This window comes from Balaenoptera acutorostrata, chromosome 21 (genome assembly GCF_949987535.1).
Source record: "Balaenoptera acutorostrata chromosome 21, mBalAcu1.1, whole genome shotgun sequence".
Taxonomy (NCBI): domain Eukaryota; kingdom Metazoa; phylum Chordata; class Mammalia; order Artiodactyla; family Balaenopteridae; genus Balaenoptera; species Balaenoptera acutorostrata.
In genome coordinates this window covers 21450776-21466652 of record NC_080084.1, presented here as the reverse complement: position 1 = coordinate 21466652, position 15877 = coordinate 21450776, and the positions used below count along the sequence as shown (strand labels likewise).

General features: G+C 39.6%; 1 protein-coding gene across 6 annotated transcripts in view; it reads right to left on the bottom strand.

Moving 5' to 3' along the window:
- MICU3 (mitochondrial calcium uptake family member 3) overlaps positions 1 to 9087 on the bottom strand; it is a 101003-nt gene extending 91916 nt beyond the window's left edge. For 2 of the 6 annotated variants that reach the window (XM_057537313.1, XM_057537314.1), the window contains exon 1: positions 8506 to 9086. In XM_057537313.1, coding sequence (XP_057393296.1) covers positions 8506 to 8895 — 390 coding nt within the window. In that variant the 5' untranslated portion in view covers positions 8896 to 9086. Of the gene's footprint in view, positions 1 to 8464 lie in introns of all 6 variants that reach the window. The other 4 variants (XM_007174029.3, XM_057537312.1, XR_009006523.1 and 1 more) reach the window with 3 other exon arrangements.
- Between the last annotated feature and the right edge of the window lie 6790 nt (positions 9088 to 15877).

Sequence of the window (15877 nt, the reverse complement as noted above, 5' to 3'; positions counted from 1 at the left end):
ATCAAATTGCTTTGGACTAGGATGTGGTGCTGTGAGTGAATCAGTAGTTAACACCACAGCGTCTCCAGCAATTTTTCTAAGTTAGCTAACTGACCCATTTGTTCTCCAATACCTTGTTTTTCCAAAGGAATTAAACTTCCCAGGGAGCCACTGTACTTGCCTACAATTAAGAAAGCACAGTGGCAGACACTGGAATTATATAGTACATTTAAGAATGCTACTTTCTCTGTAAGATTCTAAGAGAATCGGAGTAAAGTCCTGAATAAAACATATCACCAAAATATGGAAAAGACGTGTTTCTAGAACTTCTCTATCAGCCTTTAATCAAACAATACACGCCTACAACCTGAGTAACTTCTGCCCTTATAAATCTGACATTTAGATAATCCCACTCTGGTTCACTTTTCCATATGCTCCCAGTTTTCACTATTCTACTGAAGATCAATGTTCAACCTGATCTATGGCTTTAGCCATGTTCCAAATTCTGTTAGATGAGGGGTGTGGGTAGAAGACCAAAGACACCAAGTGCTATTCTCCTATAATTTGCCAGCAAATGGCAGGAACCTTCAGAAGTTTGCCTCCTTGCCTACAGTTTTATAAAAAATTTTAAATAACTACTATAATGATTCAGGATAAGTTTTAGATTTAATTATTTGGTGATGTATAGGTGTAATATTTTTGATAACTAAATATTTAGTTCACAATAGCACTTTTGTACTTTTGAGTAATAAAATTTAGAATATTAGATCAAAGTATGAAATACAGACTTTTAACATTGCTCCCCAAATAGGATGTCTTGACTTTGATTAAGTCTGTGTTATAAAAGACTTGAATCAACACTCCAACCTGACTTTTACAGTGATCAGGTAATCACCGGGGCTAGCAGATCAGAGGAGAGCATGACAGGCATATGTGATAGCACAGCTGCACAGTACTAGACCAAAGGGTTACTAAGACTGTATTCTTTACTAGAAGGACATAAAATCCTGATGTGACACATTTATTTGGATAGCAAGCAGTCTGGAGGAAGCCACAGGACAACAAAGATCGAATGCAGAAAGGAGGTAAAGTTCGAGTCACACTGATCTCCTATCACCACAAACCCTTAGTCCAAAAGCTTTCTATTACTGTCCTTAGGACTCCATCATGAGCTTGATGACAGTAATGTCTCAAAACCTTTCTTAATCTCCTGGGGACAAGAGTGAATGTGTTTGTATGTATATGGAGAATTACAAACCACATTCCACCTTAGATCAGTAAGAATAAAGTTAAAGTGGTTGGAAGAAGTTTAGATGATCCTATCTGAATAGAACCAATTTCAACAGGTTGGAGCTAGCTTAAATTGGACCTAACCTATAAGAGCCTTTCTGACCTGCTGTGAGGCTGGTTAGGAAGTGTTCACTCTGAATTGCTGCAAGCAATTTGAACAATCCATTCTATTCCTTCCAGGGAAATGGAAAACCCAAATCTCTCACCTAGTCGATACTTACAGTGTCAACTGGATAGATATCATCCTTATCAGAAATCAGGAAAAAAATGGAATTATTTGAAATTCCTTTATATACACTTCCTGTATTCTAAATTCCAGAGATGGAGTTGAGTATTAAAATTGTTAAAAGGCAAACTAGTGAATGGGAAAAAAAAAAACCCAGATGGATTCTACTTTTCCAATTTGGAAAAATAATTCTGTAATGAGCAAACACTATACCAGTCAATTAAATGATACAGCACTAAAGTTCCATATTTTGCTTAGCTTATATAATCTAGTAATACATCAAAGGATAAAGGAGTAAAGGGTTACTTAAAGAGGAAGATGAAAAAAAAATAGGTCTAGAAAATCCTACTTAGTATACAAATGACTAGGTGTTTTCTTTAATGCTACATAATGCCATAAATAAAACTTGTTCAATTTTTTAAAACACATTTTTCTCCAACATGGGTGTGTTTACACTACACAGAATAAAGTTACTCAAATTCTCAGTGTTTGGCACATACTTACAGGAAATCAGAATTAGTATTAGTGAGAATTAGTACTGTCCAGTTTAAACTTGCCCATCAAGTTTAAACAAAAAGAATAAAATTTGGAGTGTACTATAAGTTACGTGTATTTCCTATGTAAGTTAAATATTACATCATGGGTAAAAATGTACTAATTAAATCATATTACTAACATTCATACATCTCAAAAAAAGAGATAACATAAACAAGAATTAGAACAGCAAAAGTTGTGACCACGTAAAAATATTCATCGAAAAACTTCTACATTTCATGAGCAAGTTAAAATCTCATTTTATCATTTAAAAACTCACATTTAAACTTACAAATACTAAACATGAGCAAATTAAAAGGTTTCATGGCTTTCTAGTTTTTTTTAAGTGGCTATGTCAATCCTCTACTCTCCCCCAAATCTCTGTCATGGTGACTCCACAAATTTCTACTATCTTGCTCCCAGAAGATGACATCATCTTCTGTTTCACAGAGAAAATAAAAGCCATCAGGCATGAACCCCTTCGACTGCTTCCCACTAAACATGTTTGCTCTCTGCCTCCTCCCAGCCTTCCTCCTGTCACACCGGAAATGGCATCTCCTATTATCCAAGACTAAACCCTTCCCTGTGCTTTAACTTTCAGCTCCCATCTCCACCTTGGTCCTTGGCAAATCAATCATCCTCTATTTCCTTTGGGTTTAGTGTTCCTCTTCTTTCCATCAGCAATTAAATTATATTCAAGGGTCTTTCATTAAGAAAAAAATCAATTCTACAATAAAGTATGTCCCTTGAGCTACTGCCCTCTTTTTCTCTTCATGGCCAAATTCATGAAAGGGTTGTCAACACTTACTTCACCTTGTCCACCTCAGCTTTTCTTTACCTTTACTCTCAACTTAGCCAACTATAATCCGATTTTCACCTTCAAGATCTCACCAAGATCACCCATGACCTCCTTGTTGCTAAAACCATCGAACACTTCCCATTTCTCGTCTTAGCTGACCTCCTCTGGTAGCGATCACTCTAACTGAATACTTCTTATTTGAAGTGCAGTCTTTTGTTGGCTTCCACAACTCTCCTGGCTTTCTTTATTCTGTCTGGATCTCGGCTTTTTGCAGAGTTCCATTTCTCTGTCAGTCTTTTAAAACGCTGATGCTCACCAGGGCTCTCTCCTTAAGTGCTTTTCTCTTGTTCTACATATTCTGAACAACATCATCCATTCTTACGACTTTTAACACTTGATGATTCCCAAATCTGTATGTATAATACAGATTTCTCTCCTGAGCTTCTGACCTATGTATCCAGCTGGAAACTTCCCTTCAGCTGTCCAAAGATACCTTGATCCACTGTGCAAGTTAAAAACTCATCATCCATGTCCACTACCCCTAACCTGTTTGTTTGTTTGTTTGTTTTTCCTGAAGACCTGGTCTCAGTGAAATACTGCACAACCCACCCAAGTCACCCAAGACAAAAACCTGAATATCATCCTAGACTCTTCCATTTCTCTCATCCCTAAAATCCAATCAACTACCAATCCTGTTGATCCTACCTCCAGAATCTCTCTCCAATCCAGCAACTTCCAAGTGCTTCACTGCCATTTTCCTAGTAAAGCCATAACTATCTCTTGTCTAAAGAAATATTATTGTTAAAAGCTGCTTGGGGCTTCCCTGGTGGCGCAGTGGTTGAGAATCTGCCTGCTAATGCAGGGGGCACAGGTTCGAGCCCTGGTCTGGGAAGATCTCACATGCCGCGGAGCAGCTGGGCCCATGAGCCACAACTACTGAGCCTGCGCGTCTGGAGCCTGTGCTCTGCAGCAAGAGAGGCTGCGACAGTGAGAGGCCCGTGCACCGCGATGAAGAGTGGCCCCCGCTTGCCACAACTAGAGAAAGCCCTCTCACAGAAACGAAGACCCAACACAGCCATAAATAAATAAAAAAAAAAAAAACTGCTTGACGTGGGAATTCCCTGGTGGTTCAGTGGTTAGGACTCCGTGTTCTCACTGCCGAGGGCCTGGGTTCAATCCCTGGTCAGGGAACTAAGATCCCACAAGCCGCATAGCGTGGCAAAAAACAAAACAAAACAAAACAAACTGCCTGACATGTATTTTTTTAATTAAAGAATATGGAGAACCATACTCGCTAACATTCTCACCTAAGAGGCAACAACATCTTACCTGGCTACCCTGTGACAAATATATCTACCAGATTCCACCAGGAAACCAAAAGAGGGGAACACCTAATTTAGCTTCCTATACAACAAGGTTATTCTACACAGAATTAACCTGTCTCCAATTTCGCATCTGTGTGACTTCCCTCGTAAGACTCTTCTACATTTACACATCTGGCAAATTCTTCAATATTCTAGGAAAGAATGAGCATTACCTCAAGTCTCAAAACGTGCTGCCTTAAAAAGAAAAGGTATACAGTGAAAGAAACTTAACAATGCATAATTATTGGCAATTATTATAGAAATATACAAAAGAGATGAAAAGTATTGCTCTCTTTTCCACTTGAGAGTAAAACTAAACTGATTAAAGCTTAAGATGATCAAACCATAAATAGATCATGCGTTACATATAATACGTAAAATACTTGATTAAAGTATGTTAATCAATCTAGTAGATTTAAAAATTTTTGAACCTGAACCAGAAAGGCAGTTCTAGAACCCAAATTTTTTCTCTAATAAAAATAATGCTTTAAGGTTAAAACTGTAGGGTTGGAAACAGAATCTTGTCAACATCTCTCTATAACATTAATAAAGTTCAAGGCCACATTTACTGAAAAAGTTTTGGCAAGCCAAACTTGCACAATTAAAATAAATACAATGTCACATGATTTGGTCTCCCGAAGCCTGGAATTTTGACCTTGACTGATGTCTTCCCATTTCTAATGCTATAAATAACTACTTTAGCTGAACAAAATATGAAACTATTAACTCTCACAGAATGTGGTTGTGTCTTTTCAATGTGTCTGTCCCATGTAAATATTTAGCATGGGCTTATTCATTCGACAGGTATTTATCGTGTGCCTGCCAGGGCTAGGCTGCATAGCAGGTGACGAAGACATGCAGGTGATCAAGACAAACACAATGCCGCTCCTTAAAAGACTGAGAAGACAATTAACAAATACTTGCAAAAAGTCATCATCTGGGACTACAGGATAAGCAGGGGTATTTTAACAAATCTACAGCGTCAGGGAAGGCCTTCTGGAGGAAGTTCAGAGGCAGTGCCTTTAAAACAAAAATCTTCAAGGCTACGGTGACAGAACTGCATGTCTGTAGGTTACTGCTGTTCATTCCCATCAGTTATGTTATTCTCACAACACGTACAGGTTAATTTATATGCTAGGTTTATGTTCAGTATAAAATGCAGCTTAGAAGAGGCTTTATAAATCAAAGGTTCTTAGCTATAGTTTGAAACATCAAAAGGAATCACTTCTACCACTTCAGGGAAATCAAATAAGCATAATAAATGAGGAGGCAACACAGGTTTAAAATATTTCTGACAAATGGCAGATTGACCTCATGAGTCTCTTTGAACCCCTTCCTCCCTTAACCACATTAAAATCCCAGTAAATGAATCTTTCAAAAGGTGTAAACATACGAGAACTAAAAAAGAAAAAAGGAGAGGAGACTAAAACACTCAAGAGAATTCATCAAATTTTTATAAAATTGAAGAGCTGGAGGAGTGATAATTGACCTAGGGGGGTAGACGCACTACCTGGGTACTGTGGAGGAGGAGACCAAAGGGAAGTTAGCTGATTTTCAGTGCAGACCTCCAAAAAGATAAGACCCAGGGAACACAAGTTACTGTGGAGGGAGAGTAAGTGGTGGGGATGAAAAGAGAGGATTGGAGAACAATATGTAAGTCCATCACTGGACACTCCCCCAGCATACATGCTCTCACACATATGTGCACTTGTGCCTGAACCCAGAAGATTCCTGTTCCTCCCACCTCACCTATTCTTTGAAGAAGTGCAATGACACCAGAGAAAAAGACTTATAAAATACTGACATTTAGATGCCACTCTAATGAAAAGCCCAGGTTGGCAAATGAAAAATCATGCCCATGTACAAAGAGCTTCTGAGTGGCTCTCAAATCCAGATAGGTAACAACCATAGATAAGTGAGGAAAACCTCCAAAATGAAAGTGAGAGCTTAGAAAATCAAACAGGAATTAAAGAAAAAAAAAAAAAAACCTGGAAGAAACCACACAATACATGGAGTAGAAGACAATTTTTAAAAACCCTATAATTAATACCCTTGTAATAAAAAGAGAAATTTAGCAGCCATAAAACAAAATACAATGAACACATGACCATCAGAGAACACAAAAATAGTTCTTTGAATTAAAAACTTAGAATAGCTGAAATAAAATATTTAATAGGAAGGGTGGAAGATAAAGTCAAGGATATGTCTCATAAAAACTAACAAAAAGATTAAAAAGTTAGAATTTAAGAAAGATTAAAATTTGAATTAAATTAGGATCTGTCAGGAGGTGTAACTTCAGACTAATAGAGATTCCAAAAAAAGAAAATAGAGAAGAAACTGTCCAAGAAATAATACAAGAAAAGTATAGAGAACTTTCAGATGTGAATTTCCATATTGAAAGGACCCTCAAGTATAAGGCACAATAAATGAAAAAATGCCCACACCAACGCTCATTATTGTGAAGTTTTCAAACACCAGGGATAGAAAGAAGATTATAAAAGTTTTCCGGGGGGTGGGGGGGAAAGGTAAAATACAAAAAGGAATAATGATCAGGATGTACTACTGGAGATTTGGCAAGGGTAAGACATGATTTCAGTACTATTTGACTTTTAAAACAATGTACAGCAATCTTTATAAATACCAAGCAATAATAATGTAAGTAAATAAATAATAGACAATAAATAGGTAAATAAAAATAAAACCAATTTACTGAATGCTCACTACCTGCTAGGGGCGCCATTCAAACTCCTTTGAATATATTAACTCATTTAACTCTCATAACTCTATGAGGAAGACACTATTAACCTCATTTACAGATGAGGAAACAGGCATTGAGAGATTAGGTAATGATACATCTAGGAAGTGGTAGAGCCGGAGTCCTAGCTTTCTGAGCGTGGTCTTTCAAAAACTGCATGATACTGTCTCTCAACTTTAAAAGTAAAATTAATTTTCAAAAAGAAGAAAATACCATTTGAACATTCACTACCGTCCTAATCTGTTCCCAGATAACTATGGTTGATTAAAAGTTCTGACTTGGGTCAATCAGGTCACAAGCTTAATATATGTGTGTGTGTGTGTGTGTGTGTGTATGTGTGTGTGTATGTGTGTGTGGGGGGGGGTTGGGGGATGAAGGTTGAGGGTATTTGCTAGTATTTTAAGTATTCATTGTATAAAAATACTTTATGCTATGTATGTGTGATTTGCTGCTAGAAGGTCGATAAAATAGATTCCCTGCCCTAAATACAACAACAATCTCCAAAATAACTGATGCACTTACAGCAGATCACCATTGCGTATTTGGGCAAAGAATAAAGGGTATATAAATTTCATTAAAGTTAGAAACAGAATAGCTGCCTCTTTTCCAAAGTACTGTCATCTAGGCCCCTCACACTCTTCTTGTCTTGCAAGAAAAATTTCCCTAGATGATTTCCTAGTCATACATGACTATTAAATATACTGATAAGACAAAAACTTCATGCCCCTTCACTCACTCTTGCCTTACACTCACCTTTACCTTATATTATCAACTACATAATGAGACTTGAACATTGTCATCTGAAGTTCCTCTGCAGGAGTTAGCTTCATTCAGTTCCCTGCTTTCCATCGTCTCACTTACTGTCCCTACTTAAGAATATCTGGCTTTAGCGGGGGGGAAAATTAGAGAAATAAACTCTTCTGGAATAATTTTTTTTTCTTTTCTAATCTGGTGACATCTTCATTCATTCTTTCTGACCTATGATAAGGAGGCTACACAGTTTTGGCATTTCCTTTCTTGGGACTAATAAACTTCCATACAATAATGTCGAGGCTTCTGGGACCTCAGACCCTCCTTCGGTGCGCTCCTACTGCACTGGACCTCCTCCGTCATTTGCTGTTGCATGGCCCTGCCTGGGAGTCCTTTCTCTCATATGCGGCCCTCCACTTTCTGCCTGTCATGCCTTTGACTTCTTCTGCGTCGCTTTTTGGTGTTATTTTGTCGTGGGTTTGGGTTTTGGTAGATAGGTGATGGCTGCAGCAACCTTTAAGATCCTGATGTGATGCATCAAGACGTGTGATGCATCATGTACGTCTTCCCAACACCTGGGTGAACAGACCTGGGGCTGCCTGGCCTATTAGATCTCGGTCTCGCTCACAGGACGTCCCCATCTGTAGCCGCAGAGTCACACTGCGACAACCCCCAACGTCCGGTCTCACGCGCGCCCTGCACGGCTGTCACACCGTCCCTCCCAGCGCTCAGGTGTAGCACCTGGCGGTCCTAACCCCGAGAGTCACCTGCGGGCCGGCCGGGCGCGCGCAGGTGCTCACGCACATACCGTCTCCTTGGCAGCGGCGACCGGGATGGGAAGCAGCCCCCGGCCGCGGGGCGGTTCCTCCGGCTCTGCGGCCGCGCTCTTGGAGGGAAGCCAGGGGGCCGGGGCCCGCGCGGAGTCGGCCCTGGGGTCCCCATACAGCTGGTAGCACACCAGGCCGACCAGACCCCCGCCGGCCGCGGCCGCGATGCTCAGCTCCCCCCAGCGCCGCCGCCGCCTCCAAGCCGCCTCAGCCACAGCCCCCTCCTCCTCCTCCCGGCAGAAGAAGGGCCGGCCGGGAGGGCCCGGGGCCATGCCCGCAGGCCGCCCGCACGGCCCAGGGAAGGGATGGTGAGGCGAGGGCGGAGGCGGGAGCCGAGGCGGCGGCCGCAGAAGCCTCCGCAGCGCAGCCATAGCGGGAGCTGCCCGCACCGGAGCTAGGAGGGGGCGGACGAGGCGGTGGAGGGGGCCCGAAACCTCGCGAGAAGTTGGTGCGCGGAGGTTCGCCGCTGTCCGAGAGCGACCCCTACGATTGCGCGGTCTGGGGTCCCCTCCGGGCGGCCTTCTGCTGGGGAACCGGGGGTCTCTGGCTGGGGACAGCCTGGGGAGGAGGGGGCGCAACCGGCTGCTCCTCGGCCCCGCGTTCCCAGCCCAACCCCGCGGTCATAAATGCTCCTCCCCCGGGCGACACCTGACTGCGCGAGAACCCAACACCGCAGGCGACAGCCAGGTCGGCTGAGCTGAGCCGAGCCCTCGGGGGCGGGGGTGTCGGGCGCCCCTCCGCTAACGTGACCCTTCGCCTCTGCTTTGCTGGGTGGGTCTCGAATCATCGGTAATGCCCCTCTAAGAAAGTCACATCCCCTAACGGTATCCTGATCTTCTGATACGAGGTCGGGAATAATTTGGAACGGTATCTTCAGGTGTACAACAAAAATGAGATAGAAAAATTTGGCTCGAGTCATAAAAATAGAAAATTAAGTAAAAGGATTTTTTTTTTGACTACATGACAGCTTCTGGTCTTTTGATGGGGGAAGGCTAATGCTGTTTTTTAGTTACCGTTAATATGTTTAAAAAACATTACCATACCAGCGGCGTGACTTAATTCAATAAAACAGAACTGTCTTACTTTTGGGGGGAAGTTGTTGATATAAATAATCGGTAAGTGTATTGTGCCATTTTTTATTTTTGTTATTCCTATACTTGTTTGTTTGCTACACTTTATGAGAAAGTGTTTATGACATTCTTATCAGTTTCCTGCCCCCGAACCCAGTTTTGGTAACTTAGTTACCTAGCTTTGGTCTTTATATTCTGGAATGTTTCCAGGAGCCCTTAAAATATTATGCATCTAGGGATGTGCACAACTAAATTTATTAGTCTCAAACGGGCTGCTGTCACAAGGGGATTAGATCCTGGCAAGTCTTATGAAAACTAAGGGCTTTCAGAGGCAAACAAAATGAGATTTTTCTGGCCCAGGTCCTGCTATTGTCACTCCTCACTAACCCCTTGCCTATAAGTAATCTATCAGATACACCTCAGTTACATCTTGTTTTAATATAGGCTAATGGAATTTTCCTTTCTTAAAGCCACTAAAAGTGATAAACAGAAAAAGCCTCTATAACATGAACAAAATGTGTCTGTTTTAGGATGCCATCTCTGTATTTCTTTTACTTTCAGCCTGTTGGTTTTATATAACCAGTGCCTCAAGGAAGACTCAGTGGTAGCTCCTTGTTTTATCACCAAGATTCCTTCAATTTCTGTCTTCTCTGAATTCTGGGAAATTCCCGCAGAAGCATTTATTCTCTGGATCTGCAACATGGTTCTTCTTCTGGCACTGTTTACTTCGAGCTGAATACAATTTCCGGATTTTCTCATAAATTTCCGACATGGCCTAATAGCAGAATTCTTGGACAGACTGATGAATTTTTATTAGCTGCATATTAAAAGCCGAAAAGCTTAAAAAGAATTAGGGAGGTAATACAATAAGGTATTACAGTTAAGGAAAATGACAGAAATTCTCCATCTAAGATGATTTCACATATCTATCTATATAATTTCTCTCCAGTTTAAAAAAAAATTAATGTAGCTCCTGCAAGCCATTTCTTTGGCTAGAAACCAATTCTGCCATAAGAGGTGCTGCGTTTAGGTTGGCCAAGTACTCAGAAAGCTTTGGATAAAAGGTCTCTCTACATGCAGAAGTTATTCTAACTTTCCTCAGTACCTCTCTTCTAAAAGCTAAATTTCCTTAAGAATAGTTATTATTTTCTTCTCACTTTTGATGCTGTGTAACTATAGCTACAGGAAAATAACTTGATTCCTTTAATACCTGTGTATTTTGAGTTTAATTTTCAAAGGGAAAAATTATTTTTTTTAAAAAACGTGATATTAGGAATTTGGAAAAATGTTTGAAATTACAGGTAATAATGTTAGACCGATATAGATTTAGCCTAATTTCTGTCATCTTTTACGTCAATTCTACTATTAATAATATCCAAAAAATGTCCCTAATATACAGTGAGAGCCTACACCTTCAAAAAAAATTTCACTTATGTTCACTATGGTCTAAGTAAAAAGAAATGCTCTAAAGCATTTAAAAATATTTACAACAGCAGTAATTAAGCCAGACAGTTTTTCAGGAAAGCATTAACTATCAGTGGAGTGATCAAGTAGAAGGCAAATCTGGACTCTTGATTTTGCTACATCTTAATTGCATAACCTATAATGCTTTGGAGGCCACAGTTTCCTATAAAATAATGGAATTGAATAGGTGATCACCTTCTGAACCCATGATCCTAATTAACCAAAATGCTCCAAGCATATTAGTAAAGCGAATATAGATACTTCCTTCATAGCATTTTTCACATGTCATTTCCCTTCTCAAAACACATAATTGCCCTACAATTGCTTTATCCTTCCCAATTAAAATTCCACCCCATGAACTAATTATTTTAACCTTTTAATACTTTTAAAATTGCAAATAAATGAGTGACTTTTAAATTTTGAAAATGTGAAATTTAAGTGTAATATGTGTCATGCCTGGGCACAAATGTCCTGTTTAACAAAACTTCTATTAAAAAAATTCTGCTTATCTAGTTGTACTTGCTCTGAGCCCCAGAATCTTGACTAGTTGGAAGAGGAGCAATTATCTCTGAGGCCCTACATCAGGGCACATGAGCCTCCCCACCCACAGGTCTACTCACTTCTGACAGAGGGAGGCTACCAGCCAAAGAGTAAGGCTGCAGCAAGCCACTTCTCTCTTGGGAAAGTTGTTCCCATCTTCAGTGCTGTTTTCCTTGGGGGACAATTGGCAAAATCAAAAGAGAAAGTGATGGGAAAGGTGTGTTCTGTGGGGTTGCAGCCTTTTCTTGGTCTTTTGTCTTCAGAGTGCCAGCCACTAGGAATCTGGAACTTTATACCCCAGCATCCAGAGCCATGGAAACCAATTTATCGAAGGCGCTGAGAAAACAGATCGTTTTCTATTTTGACTAGCTCCCACTCCCAACGACAAGTTGACAATGGTTTGCACTCTGCCCTCTTCCCTTAGTCAAAGCAAATTCTTCTAAGCTTCATGAAGCCAGATCATCTATTTGGCTCAAATGCTGGCACATAGTAGGACTTCAACAAATGCTTATTAAATGAAGAAGGGAATTTATTATTGTAATGAGGGAGAGGGGGAGGGGCAAGATGGGAATGTGAATCAGGAGACAAGGAAATAAAGTAGCTCATCTGATGCTAAAGAAGTTGATAAAGTAAGCAACACATCCTAAAAGGCAATTAATGCAAATGGAAGGGCAAAATGAGCAAGCAAGATGTTGGCAAGAAAAAGTTGCGGTCACGGAGAAGGGCTGATTCAGAAACAAATTTTGTGATTTTGTGATTTGAAGCCATCCTCTTACATAGTAATAAGAGGCATAATCCTGCTACATTTAGAGCCTTAAAACAATACACTTCCATCTGGTTCTTTTTGTGCTCTGACAAATTCCAGCATGCTCCATGGACAAAGGTCAGTGATTTGACCTTGATACCTTCCATTCATTCTTACATATCTCACTGGTGACACCACCAAGCTGCCAGTTGTACACATTTAACTATCTAACTTCAAGACCAGTGATAATCTCACTCTGACCATTACATCTGTCCAATCTGATTTCTATCATTTTATATAATTTCCAGGGTCTTTGCTGACAGTGTCTCACTGTTCAATTCTTGTTATTGCCTTTACCCTCCATTTGGTAGCCAGGACCTCTTTTCCTATGTATTTGGGGAACAAGGAACAGCAAAGCCGCCTGCCTGAAACATGTGAGCCCTTTCTCAATTGTCATATTCTGTTTTCATGCCTGATAGTGATTAAAGTTTCCATGCCCATCAGAAGCTGTCTTCTGGGGAAGAATAGCCTCAGGGTAATAATATATTGATCATCTATTATGCAAGCATGATATTTGGGTTACAAAACAAATAATATCATCTTTATAATACTGTTGGCAGTCACTACTAGAGTTTAGCATATGCATGCCCTATGACCCATCAATTTCAATCCTAGGTGAAATACTCAACAGAAATGAATACTTATGTACACCAAAAGACATATAGAGGAATATTTGTAACTGGCCAGAAACTAGAAAGTATTCATAAGTTCATCAATAGTGCCCTGGATTTTTTTTTAATTGTGTTATATTCACACAATTGAATGCTATATAGCAATGAAAATTACTGAAATGCAACTACATGCAATCATGTGGATCAAAGAAGGCAGACACAAAAGAATTGTATTATTCTATTTATAATGTTCAAAAACAACACACATATATATATATATATATATATATATATATACATACATACATATGGTGTCAAAAATCATAATGGTTTCTTTGGGTAGAGGGTAGTGACGAAGTGGGAAAAGGGGGTTCTAGAGTTCTGTTCATGTTCTGTTTCTTGATATGGGTGCTGGTTAAACAAGTGTATTCACTCTGAAAATTCCTAGAGCTATCCATTTACAATTTGCATATATTTTTTAATGCATGTCATACTTCAATTAAAAGTTTATATAAAATAAAAAATAGATTTTCTTCCTAACGTTCTTATATGATGTGTTATTTACTGTAGTGTTATAACTTGCTCAGTTCTGAACTATGTGACTTAAAAGGAATGTATAGAGCTTGTAAAGAGTTAAGAGCAAAAATGGATTGAAGAGTTGGAAACTAACAGAAAAGGTAGATAATGTTGATATAGCCAAAAGAGATTTAATGAAGGAGCATCTTAAAAAGTCTTCTAGTACCTGAAAATCCTTAAGAAGCTGCTCATTAGCTATTTTCCTTATTTAGTAAGGAAAGACCAAAAGGAACTTGGTATTTTAAGCAGCAACCTAGTGTTTCATCTTCTCTGACTTGTAGCACTTTCTCCTGTGAAATGTCCATATGGACAGACCCAGTAGGTATCTGGTGGTAAGACCTAGTGCAACCAGTATATACCCTTGTCTCTGGCTCTAACCCCAGACTGTCAGGTGTTGGATGGGAAATTGCTTTAAGGGCAGATAATCAAGCAGAAGGGCAGCCTTCAGAACAGATGGAAAGCTCAGCACCAAGAGGGAACCATTAGAGAAATCAAGCATAGCATAAGGTAAGTCCATGTACATATGTGCAGAAACTTAGTGGGATGGCAAACCAGTCTCATTTCTTGCCAACTCCAACTGATTGGCATGTGTTACCCAGAACACTGCGCTGAGCAAAATTTTCAGACAAGGTCCAGAATTCCCAGTAAACAACAGCAGAGTGTCTCTAGTTGAAAACAGGAGGGGATCCAGATCCTGTCCACTTAAAGCCTCTCTTTCAACACCCACAGCCAGGCCTGAAGCATCTCTGTAGAATCTTAGGGCTTAAAAATCATGAAAATGTACACATCTTTAATTTTTTCTGATGAAAAGAATTAAAAAATTTTCTCTGGGTCACACAATCAGGGCTTTAGCCTCTATATTCTGCCCTATAATCTACATAGTTTCTATATTGCAATCAGAAACTAAGAATTTATAACAGTTTTTCTTAAAACATATTAATTTGCAAGGACTAGAATAGAAATTGCATTAGCTCAAATAAAAGAGTTATTTTATGGATAAAATCCATATCAAATCAGGGAACAGTGGTACTATGAGATCTAAGAAAGTATGGTAACCAGGTTAGCTCTAGAGACCCACGTAGTAAGAGGTCAAGGACATTTATTCTAACATACTGGTGTGAACATGACTTGGCTGCTAATCCCATCAGTCTGTATGAGTCTTAGTTCAGAACCTAAAGAAAGTATTGGCTTAGTCTAGCTTACAGATGTTTTCTATCTTTGTTAGTTTCTTACTCTAGGGCCAATCAGCTGTGCCTGGGATGAAGGGGGTGGAGTCATATGGAGGAGAAGTTTCTGGGAAATACGAAGAATAGCTTCTCTTAGAAGGCTCGGTGGGCAGGCACCGGTGGTGTGCTGGTAAATGTTTAACAGCTGGTTCCGGGGTAGAAGACAGGGGAGTCCTGATTTGTAGTGTTTACAGATTTCCATGGTGTATATACTCCCACCACAGCTGATGTCAAGCTACCAACATACCAACTCTGACTGCAGAGCTGTGAAAAGATTCACAGTAGCACATCATTATATAAAATTTGCACGACACACATACAAAAGAGGTAACAGGAATAGTAAAAAAATTGGGGGAGTGATGAGTTTTTAGTACTTATTACCTTTGATTTTAATGTAATTTATCTAATTGTAAATGTATATAACTTAATTTTTAAAGTGTCTCTTACAACTTGGCTCACTAAATGCCTGAAAATTTAACAATCAGCTCTACTGAGCTTGAGCAAGCAGGCTGCGCCACACGACTACTTAAAGATGACCATATTCATTAGAGAGTTTGGGAGCTCTTGAAGACCACTGTTTGATTCTGGTAGGAAACAGAATAAGGACATAAAACTAAGCCAAAAAAGATCAGGACCTGCCTTTAGCCACAAATGGCAAAATTAATTTACCCATCCTTTAGTCAAGAAGAGGGTTAACAACCCTCCCTCTCTTCTTGGAGTCGTTATTTTCAATCAACCTGCATGCAGATGTTACTATAGAATTTTTTTATTCTTTTTTTTTAACTTTCTATTTTATATTGGAGTATAGTTGATTAAAAATGTTGTGATAGTTTCAGGTGTACAGCAGAGTGATTCAGTTATACATATATATGTATCTATTCTTTTTCAAATTCTTTTCCCATTTAGGTTGTTATATAGTATTGAGCGGAGTTCCCTGTGCTATACAGTTGGTCCTTGTTGATTATCCATTTTAAATACAACAGTGTGTACATGTGAATCCCAAACTCCCTAACTATCCCTTCCCCCCCCTTCTCCCTTTATTTTTATTCTTTCCAATTAAT